General features: G+C 47.4%; 2 protein-coding genes across 2 annotated transcripts; both read left to right on the forward strand.

Annotated features, from left to right (window-relative positions):
- Positions 1-495: 495 nt before the first annotated feature.
- On the forward strand, positions 496-5,501 carry LOC131567077 (arylacetamide deacetylase-like 4). The gene is made up of 4 exons (XM_058818547.1): positions 496-672; positions 1,721-1,937; positions 3,310-3,373; positions 4,727-5,501. The coding sequence occupies exons 1-4, from the start codon at positions 496-498 to the stop codon at positions 5,499-5,501; spliced, it is 1,233 nt and encodes a 410-aa protein (XP_058674530.1).
- A 1,769-nt stretch (positions 5,502-7,270) lies between these two features.
- LOC131567300 (arylacetamide deacetylase-like 4) lies at positions 7,271-11,144 on the forward strand. The gene is made up of 4 exons (XM_058818873.1): positions 7,271-7,432; positions 9,003-9,219; positions 9,394-9,457; positions 10,133-11,144. Exons 1-4 carry the CDS (start codon positions 7,271-7,273, stop codon positions 10,905-10,907), a joined length of 1,218 nt encoding a protein of 405 aa, XP_058674856.1. The 3' UTR covers positions 10,908-11,144.
- The last annotated feature ends 988 nt before the right edge of the window (positions 11,145-12,132 follow it).

Below are 12,132 nucleotides of genomic sequence, written 5' to 3' on the forward strand. Positions count from 1 at the left end.
TGTCATAATTTTAATATGCACAGCTGTGGTGGTAAGTGAACCTGGGGTGATTTTTGGGGGAAGAACAGAGAACCTGTAGACTTTAAACTTACTTCTGTGCTAGAAGCCTGCATGGAATTATGTTCTGGAGAGCAGAGCAGGGCATTGCTGTCATGCTGCATGTTTTATTGAGCTGAGTCATAGACTAGAACTTCAATCAGGAATCAGCTGCAGCCTCTGAGCACTCACTGTTATCATCCGCAATCCAATAGTTCCGTATTTAATACCAGACCCTTTATCAGTCCCACAATTACCATAAAGATAAACAGGAAATTAAACACATTGACTCTTCTCCAATGTGATACCTGCTGGCACATTGCAAAACGTTTCCAAGGACTTTAAAGTGGGCAACACCTGAGAGATCTCTTGCAACTGGGACTGCTCCAGGCCTTGCTGTTACCTGAAAAAGCCAATTCAAAGATAGGTGTGAAGACACATCACCTCTGGATACCTGAAATGGCATTTTTTTATCTAGTGCCAGTGATACTGCTGGTGATTCTTGTTGCCTCATTCATATCAGCAATCATAAGAACAATTCAAACTGAGTATGCCAATTGCAGCATCCCTCCTGGAGTGAACAATCCTGGAAAACTTCGACTTATTGTTGCTGTTTTGATTGTTACATCTACTCTGGTGAGTAACTCTGCTGCAACTTCTGTGAGAAAGTTGTTAGATGTTAATTTCATTCTACGTGAATGAAATTAGTTGTTAGATGTTGTTAGATGTTAATTTCACTCTACATGTAAATATCAGAATCCTGCCAGAGCTCTATCAAGGCTTAAAGGATGGCTTTTCTCTTCTGGGGGGCTGACTTGAGAGCAGAGTGTTTGGAAAATCATTTCTATTAGACCTCAGTCAGATTTTCCCTATTACATAAGGATTAAGTCAACCATTAGAGCCCAAGCTTTATCAGCTGAGCTTCCCTAATTAAATTTGAAATTAAATATTTATAAAAAGTGAGATTGCTTTGATTTCCACTTTAGCTAAGCACACATGATGTTTTTAGGCCATTCTTGGGGCTTTCCAGCAACATGGGAGGCTGGGCAATGGAAGCAGCAGTAACGGGAGACTGGATGCTTTAAAAGGAGACAAAAAACCATCCCAGAAACCTTAGAGGGATGAGAGACACTTGGGAGCACTGGCAAGGCCTCCCTCAGCAGGAGCCCCTTCACCAATTCCCATCACTCATTCTCCAGGAGCCCCATCACCAATTCCCCTCACCAGGTGTCCCTTCAATGAGTGTCCCTCACCAGTTGCCCTTCTCCAGGTGCCCCCTCACCAGCTACCCCTCACCATTTGCCCCTCACCAGTTGTCACTCTCCAACTGCCCTTCTCCCAGTGCCCCTCACCAGCTGCTCCTTATACCGTTCTCCCTTCTCTTGGTGCCCCTCACCAGCTGCTTCTCACACCATTCTACCTTCTCCTGGTGCCCCTCACCATTTGCCCCTCACCATTTGCCGCTCTCCAATTGCCCTTCTCCTGGTGCCCCTCACCAGGTGCCCCTCATCAGCCGCCCCTCACCAGTTGCGACTTTCCAACTGCCCTTCTCCAGGTGCCCCTCACCAGCTGCCCCTCACACGGTTCTCCCTTCTCCTGGTGCCCCCTCACCGGCTGCCCCCTCAGGGCTGTCCGTGTGCAGTCTCCCCTCATCTCACCCTGGCTGTCCTCCTTCTCCCAACAGGGCAGGATTTTTGAGAAGATAGAGCTATGCAGCAGCCTGGCCATCAAGCGCCTCGTGTTCTCCGGCCGGCGGCCGGCCCCGGCCCCGGGGGTGCGGCAGGAGGAGGCGCGGTTCGGGGGGGTGCCCGTGCGGCTGTACCGGCCCCGAGGGCCCTCCACGCACCCGCGGCCCGCCGTGCTGCTGTTCCACGGCGGCGGCTGGATCTGCTGCAGCCTCGGTACGGCCCCGGGCCCGGCTCCACTTTAGCATAAATTACTTAATTCTCTTTCATGAATTGGTATTCTATCCTCTTTAGTCTTTTTAGTGTATTTTTCCTCTGGTAGGGATTTTTTGTTAGCTGCTGCTTCGGCTGATCTGCTGCAGCCTCGGTACGGCCTCAGCCCCGCTCTGCTGCCGGCCCACTGTCCCTGTTAGCCAGGCGGGCTTGCTTTGGCGTACACTGTGTGTTGGTGGCCAACAGAATTCCGGCCTCCACACGACGCTGATGCAAAACATTTTCATTTATTTATATACTTTCAGCAAGCAAAGAAATTGATGCCCGTTTGTTCTAAATTACTTAATTAACTTTCATGAATTGGTATTCTATCCTCTTTAGTCTTTTTAGTGAATTTTTCCTCTGGTAGGAATTTTCCAACATATTTTTGTTTGCTGCTGCTTCGGCTGGATCTGCTGCAGCCTCTGCTCTGCCGCCTCAGCACCCTGGCACTGTCCCTGTTAGCCAGGCGGGTGTTGCTTTAGCATAAATTACTTAATTCTCTTTCATGAATTGGTATTCTATCCTCTTTAGTCTTTTTAGTGTATTTTTCCTCTGGTAGGGATTTTCCAACATACTTTTGTTAGCTGCTGCTTCGGCTAGATCTGCTGCAGCCTTGGTACGGCCCGGGCCTGGCTCTGCCGCCAGCCCACTGTCCCTGTTAGCCAGGCGTTGCTTTAGCATAAATTAGTTAATTCTCTTTCATGAATTGGTATTCTATCCTCTTTAGTCTTTTTAGTGTATTTTTCCTCTGGTAGGGATTTTTCAACATATTTTTGTTAGCTGTTGCTTCGGCTAGATCTGCTGCAGCTCCCTGCCTGGGTATGGCCGGGGCCTGGCTCTGCTGCCTCAGGTATCTTTCCTCCAGTAGGGACTTTCCAACACACTTTTGTTCACTGCTTCTTTATATTCTGATTTCTAGGAAATGTCCTTGAAGTCCATAAATTCTGCCCTTCTTGTATCCAATTTCAGCAATACACACCCTCTCCCAGGCCTTGTTCTTTGAAGCGTATCAGGGTTAGTTTGGCAAAACTGTTAAAAGTTTCAGTGATTTTCCCAATCAAGTCAACAATGATAGTCTGTATAAAGAAAGTTAGCTACATGCTGCCTAAAAGTGATTTAAGACTAGCACACTGCTTATAATTAATATACGGGTTATGATTAATTAAAACAATAATTAAAAATGTATTAGAAAAGTTATATAACCTCCAGCTGCTGGAAGGCCAAACTCTGGCTGGGCTTTCCCATCCAGCCCTGCAAAGGGAGGCAGCAGGGGAGAGGGGTGAGGGGAGCTGGACCATTTATGGACAGTAAAACATCCTTTGGTGTGTTTCAGATTCCCATGAAAGGATCTGCCAGTACATAGCCAAGGAAAGCGGCGCGCTGGTGGTGTCTGTGGGGTGAGTTACAGCCAGCTGCCCCAGAGAAGCCTTTTTGCCTCTTGTTACCCCTCAGCACTGCAGGGATGTGCACCTGGTGGGAATGCTCCTCATCAGGACCTGGACACCATGATCCTCATGGGTCCCTCCCAACTCAGCATTTTCTGTGATTTTCTCAGCACCCCAGGTGTCCAGACAGAATTGCGAGGGGGCTGCTTGTTTTTCATTTCTCTCCCTGCTCCATCAGCTAACAGTGCAGACACAGCTCACAGTAAGGTCCATGTGTGTTCCAGCATAAAGCTATGCTGGCAGCACACAAAACCAAGGAATGCTTTCCAGATGAGAGTTCCAGTGTGTTGAGAAATGACTAATAAACTGACTCGGAAGGTGATGAACCATTTAAATAGGTGTAATTACCTTGTGAACTTCAAGGAGCTTTCTAACAGTGAGAATCAAATGCTAGTAAGTAATAATACTACTAATTAGTACTATCAATACCAGTAGTACTGAAAAATATAACTGTCCCAGTTATTTAAATAAAGAAAAAATAATTATAGAAATGAAATATCCTAAGTAACAGTGAGGTTAAATTGATTAAATTAGTTATTACACAAACCAGAAGCAGTCTACATTAGAAGAAAAAAATGAAGGTACATCACTTAATTTGTGATCAGAGCTGCTCTGGGAATATCCTAACCATGCTATGTTCTTGCAGCCCCATCCTATGGCTCTCACTTCTCTGTGATTACTCATTGGACAAATACATGTTTAGTAGATAAAAATACCTTCATGAGATTTTTTTTCTGAGGGAAAAATTAGTGCAACACAGGGAGAACCAGGATGCTGTAGAAATTTTGTATTTACACTTAGGACATTTCCTTCTGTTACTTTTGTGTGGTGGTACTTGCAGGGGTCTCAGGATGAGGGAAGAGATGAGAATCTTGACTTCATGTTTCAGAAGGCTGATTTATTATTTTATTTTTATTATTTATTATTTATTGTTTATTACTTATTACTTATTCTGTATTATTTTAGTATATATATATTATATTAAAAGAAAATTATATACTAAAACTATACTAAAAGAATAGAAGAGAGGATTTCATCAGAAGACTAGTAAGGAACAAAATAGAATGATAATAAAATCTTGTGACTGACCAGAGTCGGAGGCAGCTGGACTATGATTGGCCATTAATTAAAAACAACTACATGAGACCAATCAAAGATGCACCTGTTGCATTCCACAGCAGCAGATAATTATTGTTTACATTTTGTTTCTGAGGCCTCTCAGCTTCTTAGGAGAAAAGATCTTAGCAAAAGGATTTTTCGTGAACTATGTCCATGACCCTTTTGCTGTCTCTGTCTGTGTCCCAGGTACCGTTTGGCCCCTGAGCACAAATACCCCGCTGCCTACGAAGACTGTCTGAGCGCCAGCCAGCACTTCCTGCAGCACCTGCAGCACTACGGCGTGGATCCTGCCCGCGTCACTGTCTGCGGGGACAGTGCTGGGGGCAACCTGGCAGCTGCTGTCAGCCAGACCCTGGCAGGCAGGTCAGACCTGCCCAGGCTCCGTGCTCAGATCCTCATCTACCCAGGCCTGCAGGCCCTGGACTTCAATTTACCGTCCTACCAACAGAACCGGGGAGTCCCTCTGCTCTTCCGGGAACGAGCTGTTTACTATTCTTTGCAGTACGTACAAGGGGACACATCAAATCTGGAAGAGATCTTGGAAGGCTGTCATATTTCTCCAGACATGAGGCTGCAGTATCAAAAGTGGGTAAGTCCAGACATCATCCCTGAGGAATTTAAGGTCAGAGGCTACAAACCACACAAGCCCTCTGAGTTCAAGCCTGGACTTTTTGAGAAAGTGAAAAGACTCCGTGAGCCCACGCTGTGCCCACTGCTGGCTGAAGACACAATTATCCAGCAGCTGCCGGAATCTTTCATCCTGACCTGCGAGTACGACGTGCTGAGGGACGATGGCTTGTTGTACAAGAAGAGGCTGGAGGACAATGGGGTTCCAGTGACCTGGTACCACCTGGAGGATGGATTCCATGGAATCGTAAACCTGTTTGATTATTGTGGTTTGTCATTTCCATCTGGGAAAAGAGGATTGGACAGGGTTGTTGAATTTATAAAAGGCTTGTAAAAAGAACTCTTCCTCATTATGCTTCTCCCACTAATGACTCTGCTTAGGCTCTCACACTTCAGGTAGTGCTGCACTGCATGAATGTGACACCTTTTGATGTGTAAAATACTATTTCTAAGATCCATGAACTTCAAATTAACACAGATCTTTTTCTTGTGAGACTTCTGACAGTTCAATCTTTTGACAGTACAATTTTCCTATATGCTGTTTTTTTTTCAAATTGGCATCTCATTGATTCCTTGTCTTTAATTACTAAGTTATTTACTTCTATACAAATAATCTATGTGGAATGATTTGCATTAAATGTTGTTCACTACAGCCAGCTTATTTGTGATGTCCATTTGATAAGCTCCGAAGTATGACTTAATTTATCTAAAAAGTATAAACTGGGTAGATAGTGAGGGAAGGAAAACTCTCTCTGGACAAATAGGCAGAGATCAAGATCTCAGTGAGGAGATTAAGAAATATTCCATGGCTGCAAAAGTAGAAGTGCAAGGCCAGAGTTGATGGGGCACACCTAGCTGGAGGCAAGTAAGGGCTGCTCTGATTTTGAAACAAAGTCATTTTTAATTTTGGAAAGTCTCCAGCATGCCCACAGAGGGTAGGATATAGTGTTGAGATGAAATGCTGACATCAGGATTTAGAAAGGCAGGAGGGATAAGTGAACTGGGCTCCTGGTCTGTGTGTACTGGAAGGTACATCTTACAGAGAGAATATGAAGAAGGAAAATGTTTTCATGTTCTTCCAAGGAGTGTCCCCCAATATTAACTTTTGCAGAATCTGTACTGTGATTCTGTGCTAGAGTCTGTGAATTGGTGCTTACTGCATGGCTTGAGTTTTATTTACAGGATGAGACAGTGTTTTCCCTGCCATGATGCTTCATTACACCCTGCTGATGGAAGCAAGGAAGAACAGCAGTGAGCACACTCAGGATGGCCAGACTGAGGACATGAAAATCACAGAATTGCTAGGGTTGGGAATGATCTCTGGTGATTATCCCCCACCGGTGCAAGCCCCCACCACGGCAGGGTCACCTGGAGCAGGTGCTGCAGGAACACATCCAGGTGTGCTTCGAATGTCTCCAGAGAGCAAAAGTACCAGTAATGGGAGACTGGATGCTTTTAAAGGAGACAAAACCAGAAACCCCAGAAACCTTAGAGGGATGAGAGAAACCTGGGAGCACTGGCAAGGCCTCCCTCACCGGGAACCCCTTCGCCAACACCCTCCGTGGGTGCTATCCCAGTGCTCCATCATCCTCAACGTAAAGTTCTTCTGCATGCGGAGGTGAAACTTGCATTTTAGTATATGCCCATTGCTCCTTATCATAAGGAAAAAAAAGAGAAAACCTACAGTGCTGAGAAAACAGAACTATTTACAAAAACAAATGCTGACTTCCCTTAGATTTCCCTGCGCAAGGGCAGCCCTTACCGAGCACGGGCAGCCAGCCCTTGCTCTCACCTTCCCCGGGCAGAGCACGGCGGAGCTGCGGGCGAGCCGAGCCGGGGGCGCGGGGGCCGAGCCGGCCCGGGGCGGCGGGAGGCGGCGCCGGGCCCGTCCGTTCGCCGGTACCGCGCGCAGGGCAGGTCACGCCGGGCCTCCTTGAACCGAGATTACCCGGCCGGCGCCTCCGGCCGCTCCGCGCGGCTCCCCCCGGCCGCCCGCACCATGACCCCTGCGCCGGCTTTGCGGAGCGGCCGCACTCGGCCCGTGACGGGGCCGCGGCTCTGCCCAGCGCTGCCGGGGGAGCCCCGCAGGGCCGCGGCCGGGCCATGGCGCTGCTGCCCGCGCTGCTGCTGCTGCTCCTGCCCCTGGCGGCGCTGGCGGCGGCCGCGGTGCTGCTCGGCCTGCCCAGCTACAACATCCCGCCCGGGGTGAACCAGCCGGCCAAGCTGCGCCTGGTGCTGACCCTGCTGCTCGGCACCGCCGCGCTGGTGAGTGGCCGGCCGGGGGGCGAGGGGGCGTTCGGGGCGGCCCGCGGGCTGGGGGCGGCATTGGTTGCACGAACGCGGGGAGCCGGGGCAGGATCCGCGTGTCCCCGTTGTCCCCGTGGGATGCTGGCGGTGCTGCATCGTGAGGAGAGGATGTGGGGAGCCCACCCGGGTTCTGCCCCGGGGTATCCCCCGATCCGGACACTTCAAGGGCACCAGAGATCCGGGCGCCTTCACCCGATACGCCCCGGTCGAGGATGCTGTCCCGGTCACCCCCCGGTCAAGGATGCTGTCCCAAGTCTCCCCGCCAAGTCGAGGATGCTGTCCTGGGCACCCCCGATCGAGGATGCTCTCCCGGTCACCCCCCGGCCGGGGATGCTGTCCTGGGCACCCCTCGATCGAGGATGCTGCCCCGGGCACCCCCGGTCCGGCTGCCGCGGGCATACTGCCCGTGTCGCGGGCAAACGCCGTTCCCGGTTCAGCCGGGCCTGGGGCGGGTTAGCGGAGATTGCGAGCGGCTGATGGCAGCCTCGAATTCAGAGCTGGGCTGGGGCTTTGCGTGATAACTGCCCGCACCTTCAGGGGAAATCACCTTGCACAAAACGAGCTGCAGCCCTTCAGCTGCTCCTGCCGCGGCTGACATTTATGGCACACAATCCGGTTAGGGCTGCTTTATTTAATCCCTGGACTCTTTGGCAGCGTTGCATAAACAGCATTAGAGCCCTCCTCAGCTCTGCATCTTTTACTTGCTGTCTTTGAATTTCTTAAAATCTTCAGTTTTGTCATTTCTTTAGCCACAAACATCACCCCTGCTATCACACAGACTTTGTTTTCCTCCACACAGATTCTTAAACCATTTACATCCTCTTTAAATTAAATTTACTGACAAAGCTGCCCGGCAATCCTGAACCCCACTAGCAGGTGACAAGACAGACTCACTGGGCATTAAAAAGAGGGATCTTGTTCAGCCAGTGGCTGGTAACTGTTTGATTCCCAGCTTCTTGTTTCACTTACTACATCAGATTTATATTCTAGCTTGCAAGAGCATTGGGAAAGGAAGGAACTTCATTTTGCTCAGTTGCAAATAAAAAGCTGTAACTAACTCACACAATACAGCTCAGCAATTTAGATTTGCAAATTCCCTAAGTTTTATGGTCAAATTCCTGAATATTAGTTTCAGCAATGAAGAGCTGTTTCTACATAAGGCATTTTGATGTTTGTTGTTATCAAGTATAAATGAAACAAGAATGACCACAATATGTGCAGGACAATGCTGATGATTAAAATTTGTAGTCCAAGACACTGATCTTTATAAAATTTATAAAATTTGACTGATCTTTATAAAATTTATGATGTGACATTACAATGACATTGGATTGGAGTAGTGCAAGTAAATTTTTCTACAGACTGCAGGATGTGAGAACTTGGGAAAATTGTTTCATGTATAAATCAGAGTTCTGTGTTTCTTTAAAATTTCCTCCAAATGACTTTGATGTAAGTACAATGCAGAGTTTTTATACCCTGGCTAACTCCAGACTTTTAAAGATGCCTTAATGCCTTTTACCTTTAACAGGGAAGAATTTTGGAGAAGACTGGGCTTTGCAGCCAAATCACTTTTGGCCGATACGTGCGACAGGGGCGGAAACTAGGGTTGGATCCAAAGCTCTTTATCCAGGATCTGCAGTTTAATGAAGTACCTGTGAGAGTTTATCAGCCTAAAGCTACCTCGGATGGGCCAAGGAGAGGCATCCTCTTCTTCCATGGAGGAGGCTGGGTGTTTGGAAGCCTTGGTAAGAAACTTCCTGGAGGAACTGGGTGGTGTAGAAAGAATTTCCTCATCTTTTTAGAAGATTGAAATAAGATGTGATTTCAGCGTGTGATTTGAGATGAAGTCTGAAGCCTGTTTGGAGCAGACATTTCTTAGGCTGTCTCAAAGCTGACTAACAACAATATTTCTTTTGCAGATACCTATGAAAAGGTGTGTCGCTACCTATCCAGGGAGAGTGACTCAGTGGTTGTGTCTGTGCAGTAAGTGAACACTACCCAGTTCTGTATTTAGGAGATTATTTTTGCTGTGGGACCACAGCAGAGCTGTGCTGGTGTTGGAGATGTTCTTTTTTGGCACAGGAATTTCTATGGGATTTATTCAAGTTCATAAAGAGAAAAATAGTGATAAAGAATTTTTCACAGCCCTTAACTATTCATGCCCAGAGATACTCCGAAAAGATACAAATGGAAATATTTGGCACACAAAGTAAGACTATAAAAGCCAATTAAAAACTTAGGTGAAAAAAGTCTTCCTTGTGCTGAACATACAGTAATAAGATGCTCCAAGCAATTGGGAGCTATGGGAAAACAGAATAATGACACTAAAATCCTCCCATTTTACACATAGGAAGCAGAGGCACAAAATTATTAGATAATCTTGTCAGAAGTACAGAGGGAGTTTTCACCGTCACTAAGAACTGTTCAATTCCTTGTTCAAATCATTAATCAGAGACAATCCTACTTCAGTGAGTCCTTGTGACTGAACTCACCATTTACAGTTTATCTGCAATCCCAAACAGAGGAGCAGCTGTTTGGAGGCACTGAAGATCCTAACCTACAGCCAAGCCACCCCAAAATGGTAGGGCTGAAGAACAGCATATGAGACCATTTCCTGGTTACTGCTACTGACATTTCCTTCTTGTCTGTGTGTCCCAGGTACCGTTTGGCCCCTGAGCACAAATACCCCGCTGCCTACGAAGACTGTCTGAGCGCCAGCCAGCACTTCCTGCAGCACCTGCAGCACTACGGCGTGGATCCTGCCCGCGTCACTGTCTGCGGGGACAGTGCTGGGGGCAACCTGGCAGCTGCTGTCAGCCAGACCCTGGCAGGCAGGTCAGACCTGCCCAGGCTCCGTGCTCAGATCCTCATCTACCCAGGCCTGCAGGCCCTGGACTTCAATTTACCGTCCTACCAACAGAACCGGGGAGTCCCTCTGCTCTTCCGGGAACGAGCTGCTTTCTTTGCTTTGCTGTACCTCAATGGGGATGCTCTGCACATGCAAGAGGTCTTGGAAGGCTGTCATATTCCCCCAGACATGAGGCTGAAGTATAGGAAGTGGGTGAGTCCAGACAACATCCCCGAGCAATTTAAGGTCAGAGGCGTGAAACCGCTTAGGCCCACTGATTTTATAGCTGAAGTTTATGAGACAGTGAAGAGATTTTGTGAACCCAACCTGTGCCCACTGCTGGCTGAAGACTCTGTTGTTCACCAGCTGCCAGAATCTTTCATCCTGACCTGCGAGTACGACGTGCTGAGGGACGATGGCTTGTTGTACAAGAAGAGGCTGGAGGACAATGGGGTTCGAGTGACCTGGTACCACCTTGAGGATGGATTCCATGGGATCATCAGCCTCTATGATTATTGTGGCTTCTCATTTCCATCTGGGAAAAGAGGATTGGACAGGGTTGTTAACTTCTTAAAAAGCTTATAGTAAACATCTTAGATTCCGTGAGTCTGTTCATGCCTCAACCTAGGGAAATATCTTTTTAGGATATGAAATATCAGGTTATGGGTAGTGAATCAGGGGCAGCCATTAACAATGATAAACAAGGCTCATCAGAACCTCATTCCAGCTGCTAAGTGGAACATGGAATATGCAAACCTTACACAAGCTTGTACCGTGCTGCAAGCCCTTATCTTTAGCTCTGCTATAAAGAACAGTTCTTTGAATGGGTATCCTGGTTTGTTCCAGTTATTAAAAAAAATATCTGTGTGAAGAGAAGCTGTGTGTTAGCAGGCGTGTGTGGTGTGAGAATAAAACCCAGCTGACATTAGTGGGTTTTGAGCCACTGACAATAAAATAATAAATATGACGACAATTAGGAAATAATGATGCTGTGTCAAGCATGGTCTCTGTCACTGTGGCACAAAAAACAAATGGTTCCTTGGTCAACATCACCCTTGTTTCTCAGCACACAGGCAGGACTGGAGCCCCTTTCTGCCCCAGTTTTAGCACTGCACTACTGGGTAATGTTTCACCCACATAACTTAAAGGACAGTTCCATCAACCAGGGACAGGAGTGCTGGTGGCACAAAAAGATGGGCAGGATTGGTGGGAAATTGGGCCCAAATATTCAACGGTAGAGCTCTCATTGGAAACTGACTGGAGAAGAGGACAAAGGAAAGATCAGGAGAGAAAGAAGGGGAAGGTCAGGAAGGTGAGGGCAGGAACAGAGCAGGTTCCTGTGCTGTTGGGGTAGTACAGTAGCTGTCAGCTGGAATCCAGCCTCAGCTCACCAGAGTAATAAGAGGGAGAGGGACAAGCATCTTTCTTGGCCTTATTCATTCTGTATTATTAATTCATTCTGTTTATGACCTGCCTTTCCTCTCCTTAAGCAGGGCAGAAGCAATGCCTGAGCACAGGGTGCATTGAGGGGTTCACACTGGATATAATATTGGCCAGTTAAAAATGGCACTTAGGGCAGTCACTTGAGGCTGCTGTACCACTTAAACACAACTATACATCAATATGGACAATAATATTTACCAACATCATGCAGGAGAGACTTCACTAATCTTCCCAGAAATTAATACTTATTAATACTTGGTGGATCTTTAGTAATCTGGATATTGGTCTCATTGCTTGTGGAAACATGAGCATCTTTTCTAGCAGAGCTGCTAGATAGATTTCATGCCTTGCTTAAGAGGCTCAGCAA

This window comes from Ammospiza caudacuta, chromosome 22 (assembly GCF_027887145.1).
Source record: "Ammospiza caudacuta isolate bAmmCau1 chromosome 22, bAmmCau1.pri, whole genome shotgun sequence".
NCBI lineage: Eukaryota > Metazoa > Chordata > Aves > Passeriformes > Passerellidae > Ammospiza > Ammospiza caudacuta.

What these genes read in the sequence shown, in the direction of transcription:
- LOC131567077 (XM_058818547.1), top strand. Translation starts at nt 496, where the DNA reads ATGGCATTTTTTTATCTAGTGCCAGTGATACTGCTGGTGATTCTTGTT. An exon ending in CTGGATCTGCTGCAGCCTCG is followed by an intron (nt 1,938 to 3,309) that starts GTACGGCCCCGG and finishes GGTGTGTTTCAG; the next exon opens with ATTCCCATGAAAGGATCTGC. An exon ending in GCGCTGGTGGTGTCTGTGGG is followed by an intron (nt 3,374 to 4,726) that starts GTGAGTTACAGC and finishes TCTGTGTCCCAG; the next exon opens with GTACCGTTTGGCCCCTGAGC.
- LOC131567300 (XM_058818873.1), top strand. Translation starts at nt 7,271, where the DNA reads ATGGCGCTGCTGCCCGCGCTGCTGCTGCTGCTCCTGCCCCTGGCGGCG. An exon ending in TGCTCGGCACCGCCGCGCTG is followed by an intron (nt 7,433 to 9,002) that starts GTGAGTGGCCGG and finishes TACCTTTAACAG; the next exon opens with GGAAGAATTTTGGAGAAGAC. An exon ending in CTGGGTGTTTGGAAGCCTTG is followed by an intron (nt 9,220 to 9,393) that starts GTAAGAAACTTC and finishes TTTCTTTTGCAG; the next exon opens with ATACCTATGAAAAGGTGTGT.